Below are 16644 nucleotides of genomic sequence, written 5' to 3' on the forward strand. Positions count from 1 at the left end.
TAAATAAGGGATAGCTGGAGATTCGTGTTTGAAATGCAGCTTAAAATGGTCAATGCTGTCTAAACAAATGCACATGATCGCATGACATAACGTTGAACAGTTAAAAGCAGTTTGATGTCCTGATATTAGTTCATGCATGATTCTCTCAAATTCAACTGATAATTTGACATAGAGTCTAGCATAATTTCAAGATAAAGACTATAATGGAATGATGACAAAGAATGACAGAATGGTCTTACAACATAGAAGAAACTGACTACAGTGGTATGACAATAAGCAGGAAGAGCAGTATTTGAAGGACACACATTCTCATTACCCATGGTTTTTGGAGCTTCAGTTCTGAGAGTACCAGGTTCAAGATCTGTAACAGGAACTAATTAAAAGCAATGAAATAAACACTTGTGAAAAGCCAGTAAATTATATCTTTCCAGTATAATACTGCTTCAATCAGTATATAGCAATTTTAAGACATTTTCTGAAAGTTGATACTTGTTATTTGAAGACTTGGCCATCTTATAGCCAGATAAACAATTTTTTAAGAGGCACTTAGTCACAGCCTACACAATTTGGCACACATCTCAGTAAAGCCCACGTGATATTCTCCTAGGTGTCTGAGTACTTAATGCCAACTAGAAGACTGCCTTAGAAGCTTATTCAGACATTTGGCCAAATACATACTTATCTAACTATCCTAGTAACTGTTGGCATGTTTGTGGAAGCTTTAATAGTGTGTCTAAATGAGCAAGAATATAGTCAACCTGTTTGAGAGAAGACATAGCAAAGAATAAAGCAAAGTGAATCTTAGGGAGATTTCATTTGCAGTAACGGCACTCAACAAATCAGGATAAGGGACAAACACGCAGAGTAGCTCTCTACTCTCATACAAATGCGGGACCCTAGATGGATGATGCTTCTTGGGTCAGATGCAGACTTTCGAGTCATATCTTCAAGGACTTCCTTCAGCTGCTCTTATAAACCCTTCCAAATGCAGCTGTCATCACTACTTAGAAGCAGAATCCTGTGTGTTTCTGGAAGCCTGTGCCCTCTGACTTGCCTCTACCCCTCCCCTGTCTTTCTGACTCTCTTCATCTCTAAGATTTTAAGACCCAACTTCTTTCCAATTATTTATTCTTATTCTTCATAACATTTTCTTTTTCTAAGTTTATAGATGCGTATGGCATCCCTCAAAACAAGTTCAATTTGCCCGGATACACTCTCTTGCTTCAGTCTTTGGGACAGGTTTTGACCTTGACTATACTACAGAGTAAGATGTGAAAAACAAGCTTCCTCCTCCTGTGATAGCCTCACAGTTGTTGATGTGGCTGTGGGAAGACAGAAGGCACTTAAATATTTTTCTAGAAATAAAAATGCAAGTTCTATTTAAGGCATTTTGTCTTTATGAGGACAATTGAATGAAATAAAAAGTAGTAAATAAGAGGCCGGGTGTGGTGGCTTACGCCTGTAATCCCAGCACTTTGGGAGGCCAAGGCAAGCAGAACACAAGGTCAGGAGTTTGAGACCAGTCTGACCAACGTGGTGAAACCTGTTTCTACTAAAAATACAAAAATTAGCTGGGTGTGGTGGCGCACACCTGTAATCCCAGCTACTCAGGAGGCTGAGGCAGGAGAATCACTTGAACTGGGAGACGGAGATTGCAGTGAGCTGAGATTGTGCCACTGCACTCCAGCCTGGGCAACAGAGTAAGACTCCGTCTCAAAAAAAAAAAAAAAAAAATAGTAAATAAGATACATAGTAAGAGACAAACCTGTATGCAGAAAGTGCAAGGAATTCACCTGCCACACGGATCTATCCCAATTGTGTTCTCCTTTGCTAACTCAACAGGGGGAGCAGCAGCAGATCATTTTGTGCCTTCACCCACATGGTGCTCACATGGGCCATCACTCCCATCATTGGCATCAGTTATAAATTCCCGAGAACTGCTAGGATGAGCTACTTTAACCAGAAACCCGAATTTACCCGGTTTGGTCTGAGGAACCTCAGGACTTGGTGTGGTTTTAGTTTTGGGACGTGGACGACGAGTTCGTTGTGATGTTTTAGGAGCTGAAGAAAGAAAACTTTCAGTTACTACAGAGTCCGTAGTTCAGAAGCTATGAGTAGCATGACATATGGTTTGAGATCTCTTAAAACTTACTAGATTTTCTTATATTTCAGGAAATAAGTCTTTTTAACTTTTTAATTAGAAACATTTACTATTATTATAATAGTATGTATCCTTTTACAATTGAAGAAAGTTTTTTGGGAGAAAGTGTCATATTCTAAAATGAAATGGCTAATTTAAGAAGTGAACAGTAGTCAACAGGACTCATCAAATAAAAAGGTTAAGAGTCACTGCTAAAATATCACAGTGCTGGTAGTCAGTTGTAAGTTCTTTCACAATGACTAAAATAAGACCACATAATTAACAGAAATGTCAATCAGAGAATATCACATAGCAAAAATAAGTGAGTAAGTAGAACTTTAGATTTATAAAGAAACTCTTTGGTACCACAATAACGTTAGAATCAAGAAAACTGCATTTTAAAGTCACCTTTAACAAAAAAATTGGTTAAAAAAACACACTGGATGACAAAATAATTTCAGATGGTTACATACCCAAAAGATAGCCTGAGTTAGGTTCATGCATGGCTCTTTTAAAAACAAAGGGTGATTTAGGAGTCAGTATTTTCAATACCTTTAGGATGAAGAATATGATGGAATGACAACAGAGAATGACGATGTAGTCTTAAAAGGCATAAGAATCTGCGGCTATGATGATGGAATGGGTTTGACGATGAGAAGGAAGAACACTTAATGAGGACTGTAACGTGCTGTTACCTTGTGTTGTCACCCAAGTCTCAGTTCTGAGTGTAACAGGTTTGAGCTCTGCAGTAGGAACTGACCAAAAACATTAAAATTAACCAAATGATTATTTTAAATGAATGTAAACTCAAAACTTTTCTTCAAAAATGAGTCTTACTAGTATAATACAGCTTATAGAATTACATGGCAACCTTCAAAACTAAAAAAGTAGGCAGTTGATTTCCAAAAATTTGACTATACCTAAATCAGGCACCTATTTCCTTATTCCTCATTCTGGTTATCTAATTAATAATCCAAAATGGACTACATAGGTATTGCTAGGAATTCATCTTTGGAAAGAGACAGAGGTCTTAGCATGATGAATTGAGTAGGATATACCTCCATTCTGAGCAAAGAAAGAACATGCCTTCATGTGGAAAGAACAGCTTGCTGATGTCTACCAGATCAAACCTCAACTGCTCCATCAGGGACCTAGGCATCTCCGCCATGGATATCCATGGTCCTAGTGAGATTCAGAAGGGATTTGCCTGTCATCTTGGAGTAAGACTTTTTTTTTTTTTTTTTGAGATGGAGTTTTGCTGTCACCCAGGCTGGAGTGCAGTGATGTGATCTCGGCTCACTGCAACCTCCAACTCCTGGGGTTCAAGCAGTTCTCTGCCTCAGCCTCCTGAGTAGCTAGGATTACAGGCACCCACCACCATGCCCAGCTAATTGTTGTATTTTTAGTAGAGACGGGGTTTCACCATCTTGGCCAGGCTGGTCTTGAACTCCTGACCTCATGATCCACCCACCTCGGCCTCCCAAAGTGCTAGGGTTACAGGTGTGAACCACTGGGACCAGCAAAGTAAGACATCTTTTTATCAATTGTCCAGTTAGACTGTCTCCTCTGGTTGGTCTCTACTTGTGTCTCTTCCTTCTGGTTTTATTCTTCCCACCCTTCTCCTCATCCCTGTGTCTTGGTGATTTCAAGGCTCCATTTCTTCTTAATCTATATTTCCCTACTCCAAATATTTACACACCAAGCACGTCTTGTTGATAGCACTCCAAAACCAGTCTCATATTTGCACAGATACTGCCCCATACCATCTTTTACTTTATTTACAAAGGAAAGGCTTCTGTTCTCAACTGTCTCACAGGTTTGAGGATCAAAATGCATCTCTGACACCTGATGTATACCCCAAATGTACTAATGTGATTGGGAGGATATCTAAGGCACTTAATGTTTGTTGACTTGAACTGAATATGTCTAATTTTTCTAAAGTTTTATTTTTAAGAGATAAATGGAAGTTAATAAAATGCACAGTGCCAGAGAAGACTGCACAAAGGAAGCATGAGGCATTCAGTTGCTTCACAGATCTCCTAACAGTGTTTCTCTTACAGTTTCACAGTGGGATCTGCTGCTGGCCATGAGTTGTAGCTTCCCTCTCACAGGGGCCTATTGGTTACTCCCAACCACTGGTATTACTCTTAAGACCATGCTGGCTTAGGCTGCAGGGACTCTTTAAACCAGGAACACATGGTTTACCTGGTTTGGATTCAGGTACTTCAGGATGTGGTGTGGTTTTTGTTCTGAGACGTGGACGACGTGTCCGTTGTGATGTTTTGGAAGCTGAAGGAAGAAGTTCCTGGGTTACTACATAACTACACTATGATTCTAGAAGCTGTGCGAGGTAAAAAAACATGACTTTCTGCTGCTTGATAGGTGTTTGCCTTTTAGTTTGAGATTTTTGTCACATACATTCCTCCTTATAGATCTTTTATCATAGAAAGTTCCTTAAGACAAAAATCACTTTTTAATTTGAGAAATAAAGATTAGAAATTTTAATGAAAATCTCATAGGGTAGCTTTACTGGGTACCAAAAAAGTTAAGTACTATTGCCAAATTTTAACAGATAATGAAGGACAGTTTCTCTAAATCTGAGATTGGCAACTTAGTCTTTCAATTTTTGGCACATATTCTATAGAGCTATTAAAATCTGAATATATTGTGACCTTACTAGAGACAAAACAATAAATTTCTATGCAAATAGAAAAAAGGGTAGAAATTTAGGTGCACAATGGGTCCTCTTGGCTTTATAAGAGTTAATAGCTTTATCTGTCCAGGTAGGAATTAGAAACCCAATAATATGTTTGAAACACAGCTTTATCACAAACACTGTTTAAACAAAACACAGAATAACATGACAATTCAAGCAGGCCATATGGCAAATGTCTTCAAGTAGATTCATGCATAACTGCTTCTCTTAAAAGCAACAGTTAAGAGTCTTCATAATTTTAAGAAGAGTTGAATGGCCATCAAGAATGACACTGCTGTCACATGAAACAAATTGAAACTCTAGGTTTGACAATAAGCAAAAGAAGCTTGTCGAAAACACTGTGTATCAACATTACCTAATGTTGTTGAGGCCTCAGGTCTAAGAGTGACAGGTTCTAGGACTGTAGCAGGAACTGACCAAAACAACATGTAAATCAAAGAGATTTTTAAACATATGAGAAGTCAGAATACTCACATGCAAACAAATTTTACTAGTATGTCAATTCTTCCAGAGAAACAAAGAAAAAAATTAACTTCTTAACTGAGGGGAAGAATGTGTGTTTGTTCATTGATGATGTGGCCAAACTATAGGCATAGTGAGTCCCAGGCTTAGCTTTTGAACTATCTTGAGTAGCTTAAAGAAGTCAACATGAAATTCTATTAGGTTTTTAACTAATGAATTCTGATACGAAAACTGCACTGGAAAACATTTTAATGTATTTATCTCACATATACTTAGAAATTATCTTAAAAGATACAATTACTCTATACTTCTGAACATGAGCTCTTATTACATATAAGTAAACATGGATACAAGAGACAGTTCGTATGTTTGAAACCGATATAAAAAATTAATCATTGAAGTGGACTATGTTCATCTTGCCAGGAACGCATCTATAGACAGAGTTCGAGATCTCTGTCCAAGCCATGACACTTACTAAGAGAACAGGGTGGTCACTCAACCTGCAATAATTGGTAGAGCATCTGTCTGCTGTCAGCCCAGAATAAGGGGAAATCAAAGGCTTTTGATGTCTCTGTATCAAATCTAAAGCTTCTGAATCAGGCCCTCAAAATCCTTCTTCATCTGGCTTGATGTACCCTTCCAAATGCACCATCATCAACAGTCATATATGACCATCTAGAAGGAATCCATCTATAGACTGTCTTTCTAGTTGACTCAACACATGTGGTCCTTCTGCTCTAGTTCATTCTTCCCTCCATTCATCCAAATCCTCAGTGGGCCCAAGGTCCAAGTCCAGCCCACCTCGATCTTTTCTTTTGAGCTAAAACATAAAGATCATCACTTTCTGTTTGTGGCAGGCAAATATATCTTCAACTCCAGTCCAGTAAAATAACTCTCCTACAGCTGACATATCACCCATGGTTGCCAATGTGGGAATGGGAATATGCAAGGCACTTACAATTACATTTACATGAACTGAATATGTTGGCCCTGCTAAAGAAGTTCTACTTTTAAGACGTGAATGGGATTTGACAGTAAGAAATACACTAACTATGTGGTTTCAAAGAAAAGTCTCACATAGAAATAATAAGATATGCTGGCACCAGTTGGGTCTCAGCCACACATTATTCTCCTTGAAAACTGAGCAGAGATGGTACTGATGATGCCTCATGCCCTTGTGCTTAGGGAGAATAAGACCTGTGGCTGCTCAGCATTGGCACTGCTTCAGTCCCCACTGCCACAGGCTGCCAGGGATCACCCTTAAACCAAGGAATCACAGATTTACCGGGTTTGGTCTCAGGTGCCTGAGGGCTCGGTGTAGTTTTAGGTCTGGGACGTGGAGGGCGTGTTCCTTTTGATGTTTTGGTAGCTGAAGGAAGAAAAAGCCTTGTGTTACTCTAGGTCTTAAGATTCTGGATACTGAGGAAAGGTTTTTCCAAAACTTGTCAGATCTCCTAAAGTTCCAGGAACTTTAGTTGTTTTCAGTTTTACTTTTTCATTCCTTTTATAACAATGTGTCACTTTATCATTGATCGTACTTTTCAGGCAAATTCATGTATACAGTCAAGTTGCTAACCCAAGGAGCGAAGATTAGCACTTGTATTGAGAAACTTACAGAACTTGCTTACTGGGAAAAAAAATGATTGGGGCAGAGTACTCAATGAGAAGGGATAGGAAGTTAGGGTCACATTAAGGAATAGGTTTATAATTTAAGATTTCAGACTTCAGTAATTCCCTAATTATCAAACTAGTAATAAAACATATCATTACTTAAAGCACCAATAAGGAAAGAAACATACTGGGCATTTTGTTTTTAAATCTAGAAACTCAGATGTGCAAAGGAAAGAGTAGGCATTATTGCCAATCAGCTTAGATAAGAAATAGATCCCAATTTGTTTTAAACTCAATGTTAATATAGAACTATGTTAAATGAAGCATGAGATGAGATGATAATTTCAAATGTGCCACATGGCAGGTAAATATTTTGAGTTAAGCTCATGCGTGGCTCTCATAAAAACATGAAACTTGTTTTTAGGAGGCTTCAGTATTCTTCAGATGATAGAAATAGTTGAATGGTCACAGGCAGTGATGCTTGCTGTTTCATAGAGGAAGACATGCTATGTTACAGGGATGAAGACTGAATGGACTACAACAAGCAGCAAAAGCACTTGGCAAACAGCCAGGTAATGGCAGGGTTGTTGCCTAAGGTTGTTGCAGGGGTCTCAGTTCTAAAAGTAATAGGTTCGAGATCTGTAACAGGAACTGAAGTAATAAACAAAAGAGATTGTAAAAAATGTGTGGGAGCTATAGTATTCACATCAAAATGTATCTTGCTTGTGTAACACTGCCTCTGGGATAATTAAATATTTTTGGGAAGGGCATTAGGACTGAATTATATTTCTACCCCCCAACCCCAACACACCAAATTCATAATGTTAAAGCCCTAATCCTCATAGTGAGGCCTTCAAAGGGATGATTCAGGTTAAATGAGGTCATAAGGGCGGATTCTACTTCAACACGACTGATGGACGCATACGAAAAAGAGACATGAGCTGCACACACAGAGAAAAGGCTGTGAGGATACAGTGAGAAGGCAGCCATCTGCAAGACAAGGAGAGAGGCCTCAAGAGAAACCATGCTTGTAGACACATTGATTTTGGACTTACAACCTCCAGAGTTGTGAGAAATAGACTTTTGTTATTTAAGCCCCCTAATCTCTACTGCTTTGTAATGGCAGCCCTTTTACAAATGGAATTTTTTTTTTTTTTTTTTTTTTTTTTGTCTAGACTTGGCCAAACTATACACCAAGTACACCATCTCATGAGATGGTCACCATCTTCGGTCTCTCTTTAGCACTACATGAGGCAAACAATTCCTCTAGTTATGGTGTTTACCTGAATATAATATGGAAGACTTTAGGAGGTTTTAAGGCATTTATTTAAATATGTTTCTAATAATTCTCAAGAAGCTCGTGAAAAACCAATTTGCACTTTAGTGGATGCTGAATAAAGAGAACATGTACTATATGTTTATCAAATTATGGTTGCAGAAAAATTGATGAAATATCCAAATGGTCATCACACAAATAACTAAAGATGACTGATGATCTTGCTGGGAACTCCACTTTGGAAAGAACTTTTCACTTCTGTCCAAACAATAGCACTCCAGTGGCTGGGTAAGGGGTGGCCACTCAGTCTGTGGCATCCAGTAAATCACTGTCCACATTTAGCAGAGGGAAAACATGATCTAGTGTGGAAGAAAGATTTTTGATGCTCATGAGAACAATGTCAGGCTCAATGAGTGAGACGTTCAAGCCCTCCTTCCACCTTCCACGGTGTCATCCAAATGCAGAATTACCAACAAAAGTGTTTTGGCTGACCCTAGAAGCAGGATGTCTGCCTCTTCTGGTTGCCTCTATTTATATCCAATTTTTTCATCTTTGTTCATTCTCACCTTCCTATTTGTGCAAATTGTGATGTGACTTCAAGGCCCAAATTCTTTCCTGCCTCTGTTGACACTCAAATTCATTTTTTACTTTAAGAACCTATAATAAGTGTAACACTTAACATTTATATTCCCAAGAAAAATCTTTAATTTGCAAAAACACCCTGGCTTATTCTCATTCTCTAAGCTTTTCATGTGGGAAGTTTTTGTGTTTAACCTGCAGACTGCGAAGTAAAACATGTCTCCTACTACAAAAACGGAAGATCCTGCAGGTCTCTTCTAAACTGACTCCTTGTCAACCATCAGGGGGTAACAACCCTCTGGACTCCCTCACTAAGGGTTATGTGAATCTATTATTTCTATCAGTGACAGGCTCCTAAGCTCCATAAACCAAAGACCCTATATTTATCTGGTATAGTCTCAAGAGTAGCCATACACAGAGCGGTATTAAGTTTGTGCTGTGAGTGATATGCTCAATGGGAGGTTTTTGGAGACAGAAAAAGATAAACTTTAGTTATTTTAAACCTTATGCTTCTGCACATTGTAGGCTTAAAAAAATCTTTAGCTTTTCCCAAGCTTGGTAGATTTTCCTGAGCTTCAGAAAATATGTTTTTCTAATGCAAAAATTTTGCTCCTACTATACTTTATCTTGTTATTTAAGATACTTCAATAACAAATTTGCAAATATGCAAATCTGACAGATTAAATAAAGCTATTAATTCAGATACTTAGGATTACTATACTTATCACATTCTAGAGTGCCCTGCCTGGATTAAAAAGGTTATAAATCATTCAGATTATGATGGAGACTAGGGGGAATTCAATTTCTACTAAGGATGGGGTTTATTATTTAAATCTACTAGCCTTGATCACGTTATCTGTTAGATAATTCACTAAAAATATTACTCATACATTAACAAAGTAACAAAAATAACAGGCAGATTAAAAAGGTAGATGTTTGGGAATGGTTGTAAACGGGATAAAAAAGCAAAAATATAAACCCCAAAAAAGGAAAAAAAATAAAGAGGGAGGTGTATAAGGGATGTATAAAGAAACTTCTGTGTTACAGCCTGGTTAGCATAGATCAGGTCAGAACCTCGCGAGAATATGTGCAATCTCCCTTAATAGAGAACTCTGGTTAAGCCAAAACCAAACTGATACGATAAACATTTTAAGTTATAGAGCAGGAAAGATCCCAAACTACATTCAGACATAGCTCTCTTACGAGCAAGAGGCAACTTGTTTTATGCATGTTCAATTGTTACAAAATCAAAAAAGTAATTGAATGGCAATATAAAGTGGAATAAGCTGGACAGTGAGCAGAACAAGCACTTGCTGAAGATCAGAAAGCAGCGTTACCGAATGTTGTCCCTGGAGCCTCTTTTATAGGAGAAACTGGTTCAAAGATTGTAGCAGGAACTGACCAATTAAAAAAAAAAAAAAAACAAAAAAAAAAAAAAACAAAAAAAAAACCACCAACAAAACATTAAAAATTTATAGAAACTCAGAACATTCAAAAAGAATTTTACCAGGTCGTGATGTATCTGTCCAGAGCACAAAGCAAACACAATCAGCCTCCTGAGTCCAGAGAAAGTGGCACCTGTGTCCTTGGGTACCAATTCATCTCTTAAGAGGAATGGTCATTTACTTTGTGGTCAGATAATTCAGATAATGGTCCATGTGACGTGTCCCAGGAGTTTTTCTCATTCTTTAGTGATCTGAACCTAACTAAGAGAGCACAGTAGACCCTACGCATTTTGCTGAAAACCCATCTTTGGAACAAGACCACGAGCTTTGTCCAATGTGAGTACTTAAGAGGACAAGAAGAGGCCAGCCCCTCAGTCTGTGGTATACAGCTGGGCAACACCCAGAGAAAGCCTGACTGCACAGGGATGCAGATGATTCCTACATAAAATCCCAACTCCTCAGGCCAGCATTCAAGACCCCTTCTCACTTAGCTGCAGACACCTCAATGAAATGTTCTCATCAACACCTAGAAGCCTGACAGCCTCTGGCAGTCAGAGAAACTGCCTCCTCAGGCTTGTTTCCATACATTCCCTGCCTTTCTGAATTTCTCCATTACTCTTCCCCCAGAATGATTGTCCCCTGAGAATGATTTTTCTGTTTTTAAGTGGTTGTAAAAAAAAGAAGAAAATACGACAGGGACTATATGGCCCAGAAAGCCTAGGAAATTTACTATCTGGCTCTGTCGAGAAAATGTTTGCCAACTCCTGCCTTAGATCCTTATTTGTGACTTACATGACTCCTATAGTTACCAAGAAATAATCTCTCACTTGCATGAACATATGCTCCTTCTCTAGCTGTTTCACTTTATCATACATTCAACGTTGAAGGGATGAAGAGAATTGAATGAGAAGTGAATTAAACAGATGTTGAGAGATAAGCATAAGGAATTTGGCTACCACATCATCTCCCCAGCCCTGTTCCTCATTGCCTGGTCTGATGTGGCACCAGCTGCTGACCCTGCCTGGCTACTTCATTCTCTTTGCGTCCCACTGGGGTGGGCTGCTAGGATTCCTCAAGCATGACCTACAAATTTACCCAGTTCAGTCTGAAGCTCTTCGGGACTCGGTGTGGTTTTAGGTTTGGGATGTGGACGACGAGTTCGTTGAGACACTTTGGGAGCTAAAGGAAGAAAACTTCAGGTTAATACAATGTGTTTGGTTCCAGAAGCTGTGGATAAGATTGTATTTGTTATAATTTCTTGACTTCCAAGAAATGTTTCTTTTGGGTTTGAAATATTTGCCCCTATTTCAATAAGCTGTCTCTTTTTATCATGTAGCTTTTTCTGAAGAACAAAAACCACCTAGAAATATGAATTTACTGATGATATTTCAAGGAGCTTCTCACAGGGATTCCTGAATGAAAAACAAGTTCTAAAACCTTGCTGAGTTATGGCAGTGATGAGGGCAGATATAGGGGGATTTTATATTTGTGATGGTGCTTATAATTTAAATTTACCAGCCTCGGGCATATTTTACTCTTTACTTGGGAAAATTTTACTCTTTACTGAAACAAGAACACATCCTTACCCCGAATGCCAAAAAAAAATCATCATCATGCAGACAGTAAAAATGTAGAAATTTAGATCTGCAAGAGAACTATGTCACACCGTAATAGCTATGCCGATTTACTCAGCCTAGATCACGGACAGACACCTTCACCCCCAGCCTCCAGTGATTATATTTGAAACTCAGTAACAAAGAATGTGGTTAAAATGTTATGTGGGGGCAAGATGTGTGGAATTCAAAGTCATCACATTTCAGATATATAAACCGACCATAAGTTCATGCTTGGCTCTCTTACCAACAAGAAATTGTTTTAATACTCTTATAAATATTAAGAAGTAATTGAATGATAAAGGATGACACAGAAGGCTTGTGAAGTGAGAGAAGCTGTGGTTATGATGGTGATGAATAGGTTGGAAATGAGCAGGAGAGGCAGATGTTGATGGACATAACGTGCCATTACCTACTGTTGTCCCTGGAGCCTCAGTTCTAAGAACTGGTTCGAGGATTGTGGCAGGAACTGATCAAAAGTAATAAAAGAAACCAAACAGATTTTGTGAATGCATGAAATGTCAGAACATTCATCTTACCACTAAACATCAGATTTCTAAGGCTGCAAAATTAATTCTTTTTTTTTTTTTTTTTTTTTTTTTTTTTTTTTTTTTTTGAGATGGAGTCTGGCTCTGCCGCCCAGGCTGGAGTGCAGTGGCCGGATCTCAGCTCACTGCAAGTTCCGCCTCCTGGGTTTACGCCATTCTCCTGCCTCAGCCTCCCAAATAGCTGGGACTACAGGCGCCCGCCACCTCGCCCGGCTAGTTTTTTGTATTTTTTTAGTAGAGACGGGGTTTCACCGTGTTAGCCAGAATGGTCTGGATCTCCTGACCTCGTGATCCGCCCGTCTCGGCCTCCCAAAGTGCTGGGATTACAGGCTTGAGCCACCGTGCCCGGCTCAAAATTAATTCTTAATATCGTAACTCAAAAGAAAGTGGATGCATTTTTTTTTTCCTTTGAATATTTCTCCAAACTGTAATCAGGTACTCATTTGACTCAGAAGATAGTCAGCAATAGCCTTTGGATTTTGCTGAGCATCTCACTGAGGTCAACGGTAAGATCTTGTTGTTGGTTAACCATCTGATTCTAATGAACACTAGAAAATCTGGCTAGCCATTTTCTTAGAAAAAGATATGGTAAAGACTAGAATTTTTATGGAAGCCAAAAAACCAAAGAGCAGTCATTATAAGCAGTAATCAATAATGACAGAACATTTACATTTGAAAGCAAACACAGTGTAGCAGAGAGTCCTTATGGTGATCCCCAGTGGTTTCTATCTCTGGTGTTAACACCTTTGTGTCATCTCTTCCCCTTGAGTATGTGCTGGATCCCTGAAAACTTTTTAACCAATAAAATAAGGCAAAGGTGATGGGTGTCACTCTGTTGAATAGGTGCATGTGCTAGGAGTGTGTCTGCCATGCTAGCACAAGGGAGAGACAGGGAGGGAGAGACGGATAGGGAGGGAGAGACGGACAGGGAGGGAGAGAGGGAGAGGATGGATTATATAAAGGTGTTAACCCCAGGAGCAGGGAATCATTGGGAGGTTGCCCTAGAGTTTGTGCACCACACATACAAACAGCCAAAAGGAAGCTGAGACTATACTCATTAAGAGACTAAGTCTGTAGTAAACACAGCTGTATTTAAGTAGCTGAAGAACCAACTCTCAGTTTTTGGTATCATTGGGCTGGGTATCTTCAGTTCTACGAACAGAAAAAGCATGATCCTGTGCAGAAGTAGGAATCACTGAAGCCCCCTAGATCAAATTTAAGCTCTTGAGTAGACATCCCAGCCCCCTTGAATTCATCACTGAACAGGAGGGTATCAACGAGTTATCCCCTGTCTGGTGAGCCAGCTTCAACACATTCCCTGCTTAACAGCCTCTGTTCCCTCATCCCTCTACTCATCCAGTTTCTATGCTGGTTTCTAATTATCCTGGATATTTCCCTCCTCTAAATATTTGCCACGCTTCTAGGAGGTGGCATTTATACCATACAAGAAATTCTATTTTCATAAACATGCTGCCTCATATTCGTTTCTAACTGGTTATGCATGAAGAACTTTTGTTTACAACTACAGTGTAAACTGGGAAAGAAAACATTCTTCCCACTTCTGATGTATGGACTAATATGGCTTTGGGGAATTAGAAGAGACTTAACAAAAGTAGTTGATTTAAATGATTGTGCTGGCTCAATACTGAGCTGCTTTATCTTGAAGACAGGAATGAAATAAAAGAGCAAGAAGAGTAAATAATCATCAACAGAGGAGATTCCTACAAAGGAAGCAAGAGGTACTAAGCTATTCATGTTCTCACTAACCAGTAGCTTTTACTCTGAAGAGATATACAGGGCATGACACAATAGATTATGTGTACATAGAACTTACAGTCCCAATCATGGTAGATTGCTTGGATTCTATAAAACAGAAACTACATATTTACCCAGTTTAGTCTGAGGTACTTCTGGATGGGGCGTGGTTTTAGGTTTGGGATGTGGACGACGGGTTCTTTTTGTTGTTGTTGGAGCTGAAGGAAGAAAATTTAGGATTAATATGGTGCTGATGGCTCCATTCACTGTGAATAGGATGACATAACTCTAAGTTTTAAAATACTTGTTAGAGTTTGAGTTAAGAGAACTTTGTCACTTTGGTTTGAAATTTTCTCCCTCAGATTCTTAATAGGTTTTCTTTGATAACTGAAAGTTCTTCAGAGACAAGAATTACACATATAATTATGTTTAAGAAAGAAACATTAGAAACTATCATTATTTTCTTGAAAGCATCCCTAATCCAAATCACTGCTTAACTCTGATGGTGTGAGAAAGGTTCTAACCAACCCTACACTATTCACTTATAATTTAAGATAGCTAGGGCAAATTTTCCACTTGGTGATTTACTAGACAAAGTATACAAAATTCACAGGAACATCAATAAAGCAAACAAAATTATATAGAACTTGAAAAACAGAAAGGTGCATACAGAAACTGCATGATATCATCATTTGATACTGTGTTGCTGCTCTAAATAAGGAATATGTGGGGAACTGTAGTTGGATCTTGGCTCTAAGAATATAGTTCAGAGACTCAGACGTGACACAATTTCAAGCTGGGCTATGGAGCAGATAGCTGTCTTGAATTAAGTCCTTGCATATTTCTGTTAAAAAGAAAGCTTTCCATATTTTAAGATGAATACCGTAATGAGATGACTACAAAAGATGGTTCCATTGCCTATACAGCACCATAGCGAAATCTGACAATGAGTAAGAAAAAGCACTTGCTGAAGGACATAGAGAGTCATTACCTGAAGATGTCCCAGGAGTAATAGGTCCAAAGTCTGTAGCAAGAAATGATCAAAAGCAATTTTAAAAAGAAATAAATGTTAAACACACGAGAAAAGCCATCATTCTCTTGAAAAGTGAACTTTACCATCATAGCATTGGTTCTGTAGCCACAAAGCAAACATTTTAAAGTTCTCAAGTGAGGGTACTTATTTATTTGCTTTTATGAAACAGATATAACCTCAGCATCTGTAACATGGTTAGCTACCAGTTTTTCTTATTTTTATATTATCTGATAATACAGTAGAAAACCCTGCTTAGAAAAATCTTAGAATATCTAATAATGTTATGTTTAAAAGTTAGAAAAAACTAATGTGAAAGTATAGTTACACTATAAACTGGAAAACAAAGCCCTAGTTCGTGATGATGCAATTACTGATATGTTTTAAACAGATACACTGATGAATGACTAAAATAGATAATGCTCTTGTTGAGCGTGCACCTTGGAAAAAGACCAAGACCTCTGTTCAAACAAAGGCATACAAAGAGCCAGATATAGAGGGTCATTCAGTCCATCAAACTTGTTAGTGCATCTCTCTGTTATCAGCACAGAAAAGGCCTGACCCCTAGGTTAGGAGAGCATGCTGGAGCCAATTGGCTCAAACCCAGTCATTGAAGTCAGGCATTTGAAGTGCTCTTTGTAGACCCGTCAAAAGCAGCATTACTGTCCAACTAAAAGAACTTTGCCTTTCTTACAATCAGGTTGCGCTTACAGTTCCTATCCTTCCAATGTCACCCTCACATGACACCTTCCTGCCTCTGTTTATATGATTCCTACCCATCCACCAATAAATCTACAGGCTCTACAAATTTCAAGGTCCACAAGATGAGCTCTTGCTCTGCTGCCTGGGCTAGAGTGCAAGGGTGCAATTATAGCAACTGCAGTCTCGACTTCCTAGGCTCAAGAGATCCTCCCACCTCAGTCACCCAAGTAGTTAGGACTACAGGTGCACGTACCTGGCTAATTTTTCTTAAAGTTTTTGTAGAAATGGAGTTCTCCCTAAAGGTTCACATTATACTTATCAGCCCACAGATGTTTTGCTTCTCTAAGAATTAACGATGTGCTTAACAGTTGGTAAAATGTAATAAATATTTGCTTTTCCTCACACTCATGTATATCTATTATGAAGAGTCTCACACAAGAGCAGCTTCCTTTAACTCAGGTAAGTCATTTGTTTTTTTCTAAAATATTCCTCACAGATACAAATGTTCAAAATGTGTGACAGGTTGAACTAAATATGCTAACTAGACACCTAATGAGGTCAGTTTTTGCTGAGCTGAGGAATCAAGAGAGAAAAATGTAATGGAATGTCAGAGAAGCAAATAAAACACGCAGGTCATCATTCTCTTGAAAAGTGAACTTTACCATGATAGCATTGGTTGCAAATAAAATATGCAGGCACCAAGGAAGTCCTCACACAAGCAGCATGAGAAGTCACAGGTATCGCCAGAGCACTGTGTTGGTAGCAGC

General features: G+C 38.6%; 1 protein-coding gene across 21 annotated transcripts in view; it reads right to left on the reverse strand.

Moving 5' to 3' along the window:
- The window catches only part of ABI3BP (ABI family member 3 binding protein), a 260542-nt gene that overhangs the window by 69825 nt on the left and 174073 nt on the right, over positions 1–16644 (reverse strand). For 13 of the 21 annotated variants that reach the window (XM_030940138.1, XM_030940157.1, XM_030940160.1 and 10 more), the window contains 10 exons: positions 15137–15169; positions 14280–14363; positions 12255–12311; positions 11325–11408; positions 6604–6687; positions 5212–5268; positions 4346–4429; positions 2836–2895; positions 1978–2061; positions 317–373 (listed from right to left, as the gene is read on the reverse strand). The exons of 1 other annotated variant lie outside the window; for it this stretch is intronic. In XM_030940138.1, coding sequence (XP_030795998.1) covers positions 317–373; positions 1978–2061; positions 2836–2895; positions 4346–4429; positions 5212–5268; positions 6604–6687; positions 11325–11408; positions 12255–12311; positions 14280–14363; positions 15137–15169 — 684 coding nt within the window. The remainder of the gene's footprint in view (positions 1–316; positions 374–1977; positions 2062–2835; positions 2896–4345; positions 4430–5211; positions 5269–6603; positions 6688–11324; positions 11409–12254; positions 12312–14279; positions 14364–15136; positions 15170–16644) is intronic. 7 more of the 21 variants (XM_030940184.1, XM_030940183.1, XM_030940191.1 and 4 more) reach the window with 4 other exon arrangements.

Source organism: Rhinopithecus roxellana, chromosome 1 (assembly GCF_007565055.1).
Source record: "Rhinopithecus roxellana isolate Shanxi Qingling chromosome 1, ASM756505v1, whole genome shotgun sequence".
In the NCBI taxonomy this organism is placed as follows: Eukaryota; Metazoa; Chordata; class Mammalia; order Primates; family Cercopithecidae; genus Rhinopithecus; species Rhinopithecus roxellana.